We start from the raw sequence: 15,133 nt of genomic DNA, 5'->3' as shown, positions 1-15,133 counted from the left end.
CTGAGCTAGCTACTAAATATTTGTAACAAATTTCAAGGCAGGGAGGAGAGGGGATAGCAATCAAGCAGGGAATAAGTCACTATCCCAAGTGTAAATAAAGTAACTCCCCTGTTATTTTCTCCACAGTTACACGAATCTACAATTCTATTTTCAGCTGGCTTGGAGGCAATGGAGTACCACAACTTAGAGACAGCACTGCTGACACTAGTAGGAATCTGAAGAATTTCAGGGAAAGCTCATTATCATGCTGATTTACATGGCAGCTTGTTTGTTTGTCTTCCAGAACTAATGTGTTTTGGGCTTAGACTTCAAAAGCTTTAGGTATTATGTGAACAGCATTTCTCAAATTGTTGAGAGGCCAGTGACCATCAGTGGTTGAGCTACAGTTCTGTGTATGAAGGCCTGTTTTCCTAAGCAGAAAAAAAACAAATAGCAGAAAGTCTAGACATTTCCTTCCATAACTTGATACAAAGTGAAACAAAAAAAAAAAAGATTATACTGAGTGAAATGGCGTTAAAAAGCACTTCAATATGATTCTATTTAGAACTACCCTTTGTTTCTTACTTTAAAGAAATACTGAGGAATTTTTAAACATAATTTAAGCAAAAGCAGTGTATACTACAGTAGACACAACTATATGCGCACAAGTTCAGATATGATAAACCAGCATACTTCCCTCAATACTGAATTCAGCTATACCACCCCAGAGCAGCAAAAGGCCAGGGACATAGTCTTAACGGTGTTATTACTGGTTTGGATTTGTGCCTGTCATCAGAGCCCGCTTCAGTCAATGAAAGGTCATGCTTACCAAGGTTGAGATTATGTACACTCAATGCAATAAAAGCTGGGGTACATTTTTTAAAGTTGTGAATCCCTTTTGGCTTTGAGCTCCAAGGCATAACTGTTGTTGAACTACTGACTTAGACCAAAGTTTAAACGCTTGGCAGTTTTACCAGAGAATATCTGAAAAGTTTCAGTTCTATCACCTTGAACACCACAACAGAATCATTTACCTTGTCAGGCTGAGTATTACGAAAGACAAAAAAAAAAAAAGCAAGCACAGTTTATCATGACACAGTGATCCAGTGTCAGAAGGAAGCAAATGCTTGGCAGTTTTACCAGAGAATATCTGAAAAGTTTCAGTTCTATCACCTTGAACACCACAACAGAATCATTTACCTTGTCAGGCTGAGTATTACGAAAGACAAAAAAAAAAAGCAAGCACAGTTTATCATGACACAGTGATCCAGTGTCAGAAGGAAGCAAATGCTTCTGACACAAATAAGTGTCAGAATTCATGTCCCAGGTTTGGGTTCCTCCTTGCAGACTACAGGGATGCAGCTTTTGCTCCTGGCATGCCTCTCTAGCCACTCCAACCTCCCAGGAAAAGGTGAAGGTATTTGAAGCACTCTTGAGAGAAGGAAGACAGCCTAGGTGAAATCATACTGTGGGACGTGTTTGGCCCATCAGCTGGCAGCTGAATCACACTGACCTCAGCAGAGGCCAGAGGTACACTGTTTATAGCAAGCCTGTGCCAGGGAGCAGGATAAAACAACAGGTGCACTCTCTCTCTTGGCTGAATCTCAGGCACCCACACGGCTGTTCAAAGGTAGCCTGAGGCTAAAGCAATTCACATCCCTGCTGAAGGGCAAGGCAAACAGAGCCTACCACGTTCACAAATTGCACCTGCAAGTGGCAAATCACATTGAAGTCCTCCCAAGAAAGACCCTACATCTATCTTGACTGTCTAATTTCAGCCACATAACCTCACTGCAGCATGAAAAGGGGGAGCAGCTAGGCCAAGCGATCACCACTGGGGCTGCTCCTTCATGTGCCACAAAGTAGCAGTATGCCCCAAGTATCAATTCAACGAAAGTTTGCAGCCAGTGCAGACAGCCACTGAGTTTGAACTTGAGGCCATCTTACAAGTAGAATATAGAGGAAGCCAAAAAATCTAGAGTTTTCACTCGAGTCCTGCACCTAGCCCGTACACATCAGAAGAGCTTTGCCTCAAGCATCTACCAGGAACATTAGTTACTTTTTAACTAGGGAGCACATCGACATTTCTTAACATGCAAGTGTAATTTGATGATTAAAAAAGCAATGTATGATTACACTGATAAAAGCAGGACATGACTGCAGAACACAAAAAGAGCTACCACATATCAATCATAATTTTTCTGTTTTATGCGAGGATAGAAATTAAAGCACTGTAATTAACCCACATAAGCAAATATTTCCTTTTTCTTTTTTTAAACTTAATTTTGTGATCTCAGGTCTTAGAGAAACAATTCTTAAACCTATGAAGAATATGCTACACACAGCACAGCAAGACTGAACATGCATGCAATCACTGCAAAGGAGATGAGTGCCCAGGAACGAGGCTCCCACGTGTGCCCATCCTGGGTGACTCAAGTCTGTCAGCCTCATGTACAGCTGCTTCTCTGGAGCTCTCTGACACTGACAGTCAACTTGAAATGCAACAAGGTAGAACCAGAGATCTGCCTGACAACATCTCACAGTCAAATGGCACAGCAGATTCCTTCAGAGCAACTTAGGAACTATGTTGAAAAAACATGTTTGTATATGATACTTAAACAAAAAAAAAAAAAAAAAAAAAAAAAAAAGAAAGAAAACTGTAACCTTGAGAATTCACTGACTGGCATGCATAGACAGCACTTTGTTTTTCTCCTACCAGTAATCAGAACAACATTTACTTACACAAAGAGTTCCAGAAAACCCTACAGAAACATTTCACTTCCCCCCCCCCCCCAAAAAACCAAACATTTAAGCAATATTTAAAAACAAAACTCATCCTAGCTGCAGTGTTTTCAATGGCCATAAGTTTGACAATAATTGAACTTCAGATCAAAGGTAGCTCAAGACAGATGCAGCCGTTCATCTCTTCAGAATAACCCTAAATGTTCAAATTTTCTAAATCATTTGTAATGGCTGTAAGGGGTGTAAAAGCTTCTGTCTAACTAAGTCTATTTATCAAGAATCAGTAAGATTTTTAATCATATGGCAAAAAACATTACTTGCAGAGTAAATTAAAACAAACACACATGATTTGTATTATAATTAGGAAGAAGATTCCTTCTTAGCTGATTTAACACCTAGAAATCATCTGTGTTCCTAGCTACAAAACCCAGCGACACAGGGTTCACAGTCAGATTCCAGAAAGCCTTCTCAGATTTAATGTTTAAGCTCAGGAGGAGAGAAAGGCATGCAGAGAAAATGGAAAGTGTAGGTTAGGTTGTTTTTTGGTTATGTTATTGGGTTTTTTAACGCAAGTAAGTTTCATGGAGAGGAGAGAACAGGAAAAAAAATAACTGAATTTGTATTTTTTTTTTCCTTTATCCAAAAGTCATAGCACAGAAATGAGTCACTTCAGATAGACAGTGCATGCACATGTACATACTCTCACCTTAGAACAATTAAAGGAATCCAAATTTGCATGGTTAGCACCAGATTTTTAGACATGCAAACAAATTCATTCAAAGCTTCACTAAAAGGTAGTATTCATACAGGTTTTGGATCATCGGTATGTCTTTCCATATGACCCATCACAACTAAAAAGAGATGTTAGTTCCAAAAGGAGAAGTACTAAAACAGAATCTCTCTCCATGAGAGAATCAAGGAATATTTCTTCATTTTGCTTTAACATAGTCATCATTCTCTGAATACAGCTCTGATATCGCATTTGGCCCATGGCAATATACCAAAGGAAAGTTAATGAATTCCACACAACCTATTTATGGTTATTTATTTGCATAACCAGTGTTTGGTTATTTATTTGGATGTTTCTAAGCTTGTTCAACTGACAATAAAGGAGCTATTTCTCAGAACACATGCAAGTTGAATCAAAGCGAAGCCTTTCAGGTTATACACAGAAAAAGCAACAAAATTGATACAAAGACATTTTTCACAGGTGACAGTTAGCAAATATTCTCCACTATTGAGCAAAAGCATGCAAATCTCTGAACACAAATAAGCATTTCTGCAAGAAGACTTCATGTTGGAAATTGACCCCAACTAATATCATTAAAGCAAAATATACCTCTTGAATGTAATGCAGGTGTCATAGCACCCGAGATGTATCATAACACAGTAACATATACTCAATGGATTGCATCAGGCTTGTTACTATAATTTAAAACTCACCTCATGCTCTTCAATATTAAAGGATTACAATACTGGCATATTACAGGGTCTTGTAATAATATTTAGTTCAATGTAATGATGCAGAGCTTTTCTGGAGACACCTGTAGTCGCTCCAGATGTGCAGTACCATGCAGAGATAAAAACATCAGGTCCTAATAGCTCTGCTGTTGTGTTAAAGCAGCACAACATCCAACCTAGTTAGTCTTAGCCTCTCAGCCACCACCTTCCCGTTCTGAAGATGGTTGGTTTGCTTCTCTTCACATTTCTGTATTCTGCGGTATATACATCTCCTCAGATGATTTAAAGAAAATACATACCTAACTGTTGAGCCAGTTGCAGGGGAAAAGAAAGGAAAGAAAAAATACTAATTACACCTCAGAAAACCAGCAAACCCTGCCTGCTGAAGTAAGTATCAGAGAGCTAATCCTTAACCCCTTCCCCATTGCTTGCTGTCACACCGAGGGGCAAAGATAAATTGCAGCAGAAAGGTTTGTCAAAGTTTATTTAATAAGTTATTGCCCTCAGCTGTCATTCTCGCCTTCCTGTTAGAGATTACAATCCCTGTGGCAGAGTCAGCAAGAGAAGCATTTGCTTCCAGCTCAGCTACACTAGTTGTCATGCTGTACATTAGCTTAAACTAGCAACAAATGCTTACTGTACCCTGACATACTACTCTTTGGGCTGAAGAAGCTGAAGGGTCCCTGCCAATTCTGAATTCAGGACACCAGCCTTCAGAGGGCAGCGGGCTTCAGGACAAGCAACGATGATTCCTTCAGTGGCTGCCAGAGCCTGAAAATTAGGATCCAGAACACACTTCCTCCTTCCTCCTTCATGGTCTAACATGAAGAAAAAGAGTTTCAGGGACAAGAAATTAAGGTTACATTAAGAGTGGTTCAAGTATGGCACAAAAGGAAGAACCATGTTTCGGTCTCTGTCTGGGCCCCCTCTGAAGTCTAACACTGGCTCCGAGTGAAGATGGGGCTGCAGAAAGAGATAACAGACAATGCATTTTGGGGCTACTTTATCATTCAGGATGTTGGTTAGAGAAGTTCATATGTAGCAAAACAACCGAAACAGACTTTAAAATACTCACAAATGATCTGACATAGTTTCCTGGATTGTCAGAGGAATACTCATTTTTTCCTCAGGCAAACTTTATTCCTCAGTACTCCTAGTCTCTTTCTAGCTTGTATTCCTTTCTGTTGACTTTCATCTTGCTGACTTCAGTGACTGTACTAATCTCTAAATGCTGTGGTCAAGTGATCGAAGAAATATTCCAAGCCTCAAAACAGATCACTGTACATCCCTCATGAAATAAAAGGATGACCAGCTACAGAAACAGGATTTCACAGACCCCAAAAGGAAACATCCAAAACTCATACAAGTGTAGAGGCCACTCCTTGACACTGTAGCACTTCAGGAAAGTTTCAGGTAGACAAGTAAAAGCTACATCACTCTATATATAGCATCAACCTTCCATAGGTACAGGTCAGACATTTAACTATGACATCATGTTTGCCTTCTTAGTACATTCAGAACAGAAAGGTCCTTTGCAGCTACAGTAAGAGCACAAAGAGGTTGAATCACTATCTGTAGCATCACTAATCAAAACATGCTCACCTTTTCACCACATCCCTTAAGCTGTTTACGAATGCACTACAATGATTTTCTGTATGGGATAATTCTGAAGACTTTTTAAAGTCAGCTCATTGTTCCTGTGTAAAATTGCTTTTCATTTGAAAAAAAAATAAAAAAAATAAAAAAATAAAAAAAGCTTCACTCTAATGCCTTGTATCTGTGGCTTTCATTCTGAAAGTATTGCCTCTCTGTCTTCCCAGAGAGATACAGTCAATATACGCAGGCATCTTTGTTGCTTCTCCATTAGGTAAATACCACCACCCACTTACGCATAACATAAATTACCCTGTTGACAGGCTTGTTTCCAGCACAGACTGAGCAAAGAGATCTCACCTTTCTGTTATCAAGCTCTTATTTTACAATTTGTTGTAAGTTCACTCTCACAAGTGCTGTAGTTCCCCTTTAGCAAAGCATCTTAGAAAGTTTAGTAATTTCTTAAGACCAGGGTCATTCTGCACTACCTGCTGGTCTGCAATAACTAACATAAGGCATGAAGTCACACTTCCATTCATGAAAAGATTTCAAATGGTGGGAAGTCAGTCTTGAATGCACTCAAGGAGAAAAGAAACATCATACTCTTATTACAGAATACAGGTGGTTTTACAGCACTCTTCTCAGTGGTCTTACTGAAAAATCATCTACTAGAAAATCTGCCTTTGCACTCTGTCCTTAAAGTTTGCTGGTTTTGTCATCAAAGATACCAATACCAAGAGTCACCACATTATACATTCATAGTAAATAAGACAGATTAACTTGCTTGCGAAGGGGGTGCCTTATGACTTTAAGTAAACAGCTACAATTTCAGGCAGAGTAGGGAAAAAGGGATAATGGACAGCACTTTTAACAAAGACCTTGTCCTTACTATTCACAATGAGATGGACCTCACTGCTCACTCTAAGAATTAGTAGCTACTTACCAGTTAAGGTTCCAACTAGTAAACCAAGAGATGGGTACAGGCAAGTATCTTTTAGAGAACTCCTGTTCTGATAACAGAGCAAGAGGAACTGCTTCGAAAGGTTCTGCCCATGGTGTACAGAAAGTAAATATAGGTATCTTCAGTATGGGAAATATCTGCTCAGTACCTTACACAAGCAGTAATAAAAATTCTTTAGATTTTTTTCCTTTTAAAGTAAACACACAGTAATTTCCTAACACAGAAAGTTCATCGTAAGGCATAGGATTGCTCATATTAAAACTCATGCTTAATGCTGTCATTCGTTAAGGACTGAACAGATGCCAACAGTCCCAATCTGACACATATTCTGGAATGGCAACAATTAATTTTATCTATAAAATACAGACATTAAAAAGGATTTATGTTTCAAAGATTAAAGAAATTGCAGAGTAGTGGATTAAGAACGTTCCATGTAAATGAACAATTATCAGATACAGTATTTTTGGATAACAGCTTGATATATGTTAAAAAAAATGAGATAGGGAGAACCCACCAATTAACAACATGGAGCAAGAAAACAAGAAAGGCGTAATGAAAGTTCTCAGGAAACAATGACAGATCACTGTATATAAAATGAGAACTGGAAAAAAAAAAAAAAGAGGCAGCACTTTAAAATCCATGGTAATTAAAATCCAATACGAAATTTAGCAGGAGGAAATGAAGCAGCAAGTACTAAGATAAAGACAATTCATCTCAAGGTGCCAGCATAAACTTACAAAAGTTTAAATTTTAGAAGTTTAAAGGTTCTAACTAAGGACTTCTCTGAACATCAGTTTTAGACATAGCATAGGAACTACGAAAACTCCAAAGGATGGGGCACATGTCAGTACAGTCTGGCTATTCAAAAAAAAAAAAAAAAAAAAAAAAAGGAAACTACAGAGATGTTCAGTTAAAAAAAGTCAGTAACTGCAACAGTGCAAGAAAAAAAAAAAGCTATTAAAAATATTGATGCTAGAAGAACAATTAATAATATTATGAAAATATTAAAGCAATAGAAGAACAAAAGAAATACTCCATTAAAAGGATTGTTTATACTCAATAGCATTTTTTTTCATTGCATTTTCAGGGTAACATTGCAGTTAACGGCCACTAATGTGGGATCTGTGAAAATTAATTAATGCTAAAATACTACTAACACATTCAGCATGGTTTTCAAAAAGGTATATACAGAAAAACAAATCTCTGCTTTTTAGCAACTTGCAGATCTGGTTGATAAAGGTGATTGATGCTAATATACCCAAGTTTCTCTTAATACAGGTAACTTATTAAAGGATGCTTTGACCAAAAAGTTTGCCAAATAAAGGCAATACATTACACCGATTAAAAAGTTGCTCCCCCTAACTCGTCTAAAAATGTGGGTACTGGAAAAAAATCCACACAAAGATTATTTTGAATAGTTTCCTTTGGAACAATTACCAGTTCAGGACTATTCAATTAGTTTTTAAAGGACACTAAAAATAAAGTAATTCCTGACTAAACCTGGACATAAGAGTGTTGCAGGAGTATCCAGTAAAAAGGCACTTTACTATTACAAAGTGGTATTAATCACTGATAAAATTATCTTGGCCCTACATGATGACTTGAATGCAAAAGTCTGCAAAGGTAGGCCATATTCCCAGACAAGGGACACTCATTTTAGAATGCAGGAACTCAATAAAACATTTTTAAAAACTGTCTGAAGCTCTCAGTACAATGCAGAGCAGATGTGTGTATAATTGCATTAACATGACTATTAGCAGAAACAGAGAAATAACCTCACAGGGATGAGACCATCATTACACTATCACGCTTACCTTCAGAAAGGCTACAAAAATGTGATACACAAAGCAATTACTAGTTCATGGTTGTGTACTAAGGCACACGAAGAATATATTTATTCTGTACTTTTCAACCTTACTAACAGAGATAGAACAAAATTCCCTGACTGGGAAGTTAAAAAACAACAACAACAAAGGGTGTAAGGTTCCTCAATATTTGAATGACTTATCAGGGCATGAAATGGACTCATCATCATATGAGAATTTATAATAAGACTAAAGTTTTAAGAAGTATTCTTTAACACATCTCATGATCAAAACAAAGTTATTCTTGCGAAAGATGGACACCAACATGGACTTAACAGTACTTTCCCTCTTCAGAATCTGTGAATCCCTGAGTTTCCTAATGCCTGCTCATACAGATATGAGAAAAAGTATGCACATCTGTAATGTGTCCACATACTCACCTTGCTTAGTTTTAACAACATCTATTGACTATGGGGCTTCCTCTGCCTGCTCACAAAGCTCACAACTTTCTCCCACACCACCCAACCAGCCAGTTTTTTGAGCAGAGAAGGGACAGCAGCTCACTTTTGAACCATTAGAGACTAGACAACATTTGGAGCCTGGACAGGGTGGACAACACTCACAAGTCTCCTTCCTTAGGGTCTGTTTCTACACTCTCTTGTCCAGAGCAATCCTGGATTGCTTAGCTATGTGAAAGCCAATTTCACTGTCCAGGTCTGGAGTTAGAGAACAGGAACCATCTGGTCAAGCCAGCTCAGAGGCTTCTGGCTGACCTGTCCTCATGTTATGTCTCGCTCTAAGCTCCCAACCAGGCTGGGAGCTAGAAGAGGGTTCTTAGCAAGTCACACTAGCAAGAATTTTGCTACTCCTTAAGGCTCAGTTGGCACCATAGGATCCCCAGTCCTGATAGGGCAACACACAGCGGTGACTGAAAGAGCTGGTGTCAGGGCTTGAATTTTTTCCTCACGCCTCCTCCTCCTCCATGTGCAGGATGCTCCTGAAGACAGGGCTCTTGGTCCCCTTGCACGAGGTTCCCCTCGCAGCCATTCTCTCATGTCTCTGTCTCCACACCCCTTCTCAAGACCCCCCTCACAGTCTTACATTTGCCCCGTGGCCTCTCTGGCACCACCTTTATGGACCCTTCCCCAGCTCGGCCGGCCGTGACCCCGCACAAGCCGCGAGGGTGGCACCGGGCAAGACCCAGCCTCAGCCCCCGCTCCGCGGCCCCGCCTCAGCCCAGCCCGCTCACCCGCGTCGTAGAAGGCGTCCAGCACCGCCGTCTCCCCGAAGTCCAGCTCCCCGAAGTTGATCGTGCCGAGCTGGGCCCCCTCGGCCTCGCAAGCCCGCAGCAGGCACTGCCGCGCCCCGGCGTCGGGGCTCCGCGCCCCGCCGGCCCCCTTGGGCGAGTCGTTCAGCACGTACACGGCCCGCAGGCAGCGCGGCCGAGGGGCCGCCGCCCCCACCGCCGCCCCGACCTCCGCCGCCTCCCCGCCGCCCGCTGTCGCCTCAGCCGGGCCAGCAGCCGGCAGCTCGGGCTCCGCCGGCTCCGCTGCCGCGCTGCCGCCCGCGGGGCTCTCCATAGCGCCGTCGAGGGCTGGGGGGAGCCGGTGGCCGCCGGCAGGTGCTCAGGCAGAGCCGCGCCCCATCGCGAACAGTTGGGTAAACGCCGGGGTCGAAGGGTGAGCCGGCCCCCTCCCTCCCTCCGCTCGGCCCCCTCCCTCCCTCCGCTCGGCCCTTTCGCCCGCGCTTCACCCCTCGCCTCCGCGGCTGAGCGGCACCGCGCCCCGGCGGGCGGGCACGGGGGCGAGGTGAAGGCGGCCGGCGCGGAGCGAAGTGGAGCTCTGCACCGCCCTCTTCGGACGGGACAGCGCGGGAGAGCCGCACGGTCCGGAGCCCGGCTCCCGTGTCCCGCAGCAGCACAGCCAGACAGCCCCGCCGTGCCTTCCCGGGACAAACTCCCCCTTTCGCCCCGCGATCAACGCGGTTCTGAGGGAGAGGCTACACCGTCGGAGCGATCACACCTCGCTTATGACTTCTCTTCCCCGCCCATCGCCGTGAAAGCAGTACCCCTGCGCACTGCCCGCCACTCGGCTGCTGCTGTCATTATTTTGAACGGTGGCACTGTACGCCCCGCCCGGGTTCCTCCGAGGGTTACAGGGGTTTGGGTTAAGGCGAGCAGGGCTGTTACTCTCCCCCTTCCCGCGGGCTGCCCTGCGGCGCCCTTCCCGCTCCCCTGACTCCGCGCGCCCGGCAGTTAGGAGCCGTTGAGCCGCCGCCTGCCACGAGGAGCCGCCTCGGCCTCGTCTGGGCTTCCCGCCACCGCCACCCTGACATGGCTGCCGCCTCCCGGGCCGCCCTTCGTAACCCAGGGTTCTGTCTGCTCTTGGCGTCTTAGAGCCACCCTGGTCCTTCACAAGCAAGGCAACTGCCACCACTTTGTCTTCCCTCGATGGGGTGTAGAGTAGCTTTTCCCCGAGTGATTCTTCTTTCTTTTACTGTTTGAACCACTTTAACCATAGAAGAACTGTATCAGAAGTTTGGATAATAGTTCATCTTCCAATTCCCTTTCTTTTCTTTAAAATCTCTCATGATCATGGCAAAGTCAGCTCCTAGAAACTCTGTGGCAACTCCTGCCTTCTTTATAAGAACAAAATTAATTTTGAGCATCTCATTTACTAATATATTTTTTTCATTAGCTCAACTGACCACCTCCGCCTCAGCCCTGGCATCGCGGTTTGGCAAGTTGCTGACTTCTGCAGGCCACGTGTGGATAACTTCGTATCTTGGCCTTGTACCCCAGCTGTCAAAAGGATACCAGTACACTCCACAGAGACCATGGCCTACCAGTGATTGAAGGAACAGTGGGAAACTGCAAATTTGTATTCAAAGTAGTAAACCTGTCTGGAAAGCTTTTTCATCCCATTTTTCCCTCACTGTGCTGGAAGAGGTTTTAAACAAATGGCGCCTTCACCTACTGCAGTGTGGCTCCTTGTGGCTGTTCGAGGTTTATATATTTACTGTGTGCTATAATATAAGAAAAGCAACATCTTACAGCACACTATTTTCCTCTTTAGGTGTCTGGCACCATGTCTGGGTGACTGTAAGAAGAGTTGCAGTAGCCAGGTTTTTTGAGAAACACTCCAACATAAGGATACTGTAGCTTTGTGCAGCGTTTATGTGTGCTTAGTTCTTCATAAGGATTTTAGACAGAATGCAGAGAAATAACTTAAGAGGCAAACCTGTTTCTCGTTTTGAAGAGTTTGGGGCAAATAAACTATTACATTTGGTCCACAGGTTGGGAATGTGTGTGCTTTTTTGACAAAAGCATGAGTACATGAGACTGGAAGAATGATATACTGTGACTACCAGAGATCCCGCTCATTCCGAGCAGCTTTACTCTTTAGGCAAAAGCAAGCTTTTTTCTATGACAACTCTATTAGCCTTGATGCAGTGATGCACCAATTAGCTGATTGGTAGGACAAAAAACCTAAATCTGCATTTAGAAGATACTCAGTATGTACATGAAGCCTTTGACCAACAAAAAGCACTAGCACATACATTTATGATCCTCCACAATACAAATCCTGCTTTGCATTTTTTTGCATTATAAGAAAGTTTGGTTGAACGGCTGGTATTGAAACTTGAAAAGAAAAATACAGTATAGGCAAAGTTATTATTTGGGATTATCTTACTCAAGAACATTCTTGGGCTTTCAGCAACTGACATGCAAAAACAAATTGCAATTTAATAGGTTCAGAACAACAGATGCATCGTGTGGTGCTTTCTGTAATCGTGAAAGTTGTTGAAGTGTCAATTGAGAACAAATATGTAGGCTAGAATTGCTTAGCAGGATACCACTGAGACATAACAAATAAGCCTTTTCTGCCTTCTAGAGATTATCAAAACCTAGTTTGTTGTAGATCTAACACGTCTTCGGGTTTCATTTTGCAGTTTTTAACATTTGGTACCATTTTAAATCACTGAGAGTTCTGACGCTTGGTCTTGAAACAGAGTGACAGTCTCTTAGTAGATGTTTTATGTGAATATAATTAGGAAAAGGATATTTTCATCTTTTCTTAATTATATTCACTCATCTTCCAGACACTGTCTTCACTATTCCTTGGGCATTTTTCCTGAATATCCATTTTCAGTAGTTTAACCTGGTGCAATTTGTTCAGAGTTTGTTTGCTTTTATTTTTTAAGCTAGAAACAAGGAGCATTTTTGAAGGAAGAGGCTTCATTTTGTATACTGCAACCGAGTCCTCAGAAACTGTGGTTCAGTGCTGGTATGCCTGACATTTCCACTGAGCAACAGTATCTTCAGATCTTGCAAGTCACCTGAATGAGAACAAATGGGAGATTCAGGTTTGCGGATATTTGAACTGTTTCTGTGCAAACAAAAAAAAAATGTTATATCTAGAAGAAAAAGGTAAGTCATGCAACACTCTTTCCTCTTTTGGAAACATGGTCCAGTAATGAGGTTATAAAAGGAACCGCTCTTCCCCCAGTGTTGCTATTCAGAGGTCCAGGCCAGAAGTGAACATTCAGCTTTCATTCACCTTTCCAAGGCCTTTTGCCCTTGCACAGAACCCAGCCTAACAAAACTAAGCAGAAACTCAAGAAGTCAACATTTGCTCTTACACGGTAACGTAAAGATGACGCCACAATTTTCTCAAGCAGTGCTTTGCACCTATCAAATCCACTTAGGGCAGAATATTAATTACCACTTGAGACACCAGGAGCAATATGTTTGCTGCAATTCACAAAGACAGCAATTACTCCAAAGAAAATAGATGTCCTTTAAACCACTTTTTTTTTTTTTCATTTTGCACATCCCTAAGCAGCAGGTTTTTTTTTTTTTCTCTAGACATAACTGGGCTAAGGGGAGTGAGTCCTTCTTTTTTTTTTTGCCTTCATCACTCGGTTCAGGAACTGAGGAGCAAATAGGCAGCTTAGAACCAGAAGTTAACTCAGGTTCTCTGAAGCAAAATCTTTAATCAATTAGTCAAACAGAAAATAACTTATCTGCAGTTTTCAGCAGATTTCAAATAACTTCAAGTTTATACTTCAGAGAGGAGAAAACCAATCCAGGCAGATCTTCCTTAGACCCTGAAATGTCGGAACCCCCACTAAGATGAGTAACACTAGAGAAAAACTCAAGAAAACCTAGGGAAAGATAAAACTTTCAACTTAGGAGGATGGAGTCCTCAGCTGACTGTCTATATAATTCTGATTTTTAGTATTTGAGTACTAGATTTTAATACTTTAACAACATCAGTCCTAGATGTCTTCAGTCCTACAGCATCTTGATACGAGTATTTTCTCTTGTCCGATCCTAAACCTAATAGATTGCACCCTGTGTTAGGTCTCTCTCCAATTCAGCAGGTCTTAGGGGTGAGAAATACACATTTCCTTGAGGAATAAGAAGCAGCCTCAAGAGGTCTGGTTTAAAATGTTTGCACGGGCAGAAGATTAAATGTTCTTACTGAGCTTGATTAGTTTTCCTGGTTTTAGCTTGATCAAAGCATCTTTGACTTCTTCACGTGTCACGGCTCAGTGTTTTCATTGCAATTGTTCTTACATACTGTTTTAAGACAAGACGAGATTGTCGCTTTTAGTCTTTCTCAAATTATTTCTCACTGAATAAATATTCTTGATAAAGGCCACCTGAGTATTCACTTTTATTCCAGTTAAACAGGCTTGTTCTGTCTACCGATTAATGAAAGACCAGAAAAATTGTGGCTGTGGCAGGGAACACAAGATGGTTATGCACACATATTGTACAAACAATGGAGAGGACTAGAATACGTGATTCATTTTTATTCACTTTTAGGTGATTTTTTATATTGCTGTAGATGCCAGATACATGAGGATACACGAGGCCTGGAAGCTTACTGTAATCACAATGATCTTGGTATCAGCAGTTGGGACTGTGAAAAGTAAAGGCATCCTGAAGAGGCAAAAATTGCATTGAAGTGACAAATAAAAAAACCCTCGTCTCTTATGTTGATACTCACTTTTATAATAGATACTAATGAAAACTTCAAAATCTAGTGCTTCAGTAAGAATCCGTAAGTTGCACTCACATTTCCTTCTTGTTAAGGCAGCCAAGGAATTGCAACATTTATTAAATGCTACCTTAATATGTGAAGAAAGAAGTCTACCAATGTCCAAAATAGGGGCTGCTGTTTTGTTCTCTGTTTTTTTGTTTTTTTTTTTAATCAATAGGTAATTCATATTCATGAACTATCAGTGTGGAAAGTCATGGGAGGAGCAGGCAATAATTGGAAGGAGCACAGCTAAGGGCACCTAGTGAGACAGACAGCAACATTAGCTGTTCTCAAAACCTCTGGCACCTATTTTCTCTGCTTGCATGATGCCCTTGCTTTGTTAAGTGTGAGCTGATTAGCATTGGGTCTGATTTTAATATTTGGGTTTGGCTAGGTGCAGTTCTCAGTACTTTTAGTGATGGGACTGGAATGTAGGTAATACTTGTCATGCATCAGTTCACAACTGGTCCTGAAGCTCTCCCGGTTGCACAGTGGGACAGGTGCGATGCCAGATATTTCGTCTTCTCTGCTTTGTCAACTTT

At 41.7% G+C, this 15,133-nt stretch overlaps 1 protein-coding gene across 1 annotated transcript in view; it reads right to left on the bottom strand.

Annotated features, from left to right (window-relative positions):
• Positions 1 to 10,121, bottom strand: part of MAP3K15 (mitogen-activated protein kinase kinase kinase 15) — an 85,258-nt gene extending 75,137 nt beyond the window's left edge. Inside the window, exon 1 of the mRNA XM_086767464.1 lies at positions 9,791 to 10,121. Within this exon, the coding sequence (XP_086623590.1) occupies positions 9,791 to 10,121 (331 nt within the window). The remainder of the gene's footprint in view (positions 1 to 9,790) is intronic.
• Between the last annotated feature and the right edge of the window lie 5,012 nt (positions 10,122 to 15,133).

This window comes from Chlamydotis macqueenii, chromosome 1, assembly GCF_036417535.1.
Source record: "Chlamydotis macqueenii isolate bChlMac1 chromosome 1, bChlMac1.mat, whole genome shotgun sequence".
Taxonomy (NCBI): Eukaryota; Metazoa; Chordata; class Aves; order Otidiformes; family Otididae; genus Chlamydotis; species Chlamydotis macqueenii.
The sequence above is the reverse complement of the archived record's forward strand: the minus strand, read 5'-3'. Positions and strand labels throughout refer to the sequence as shown.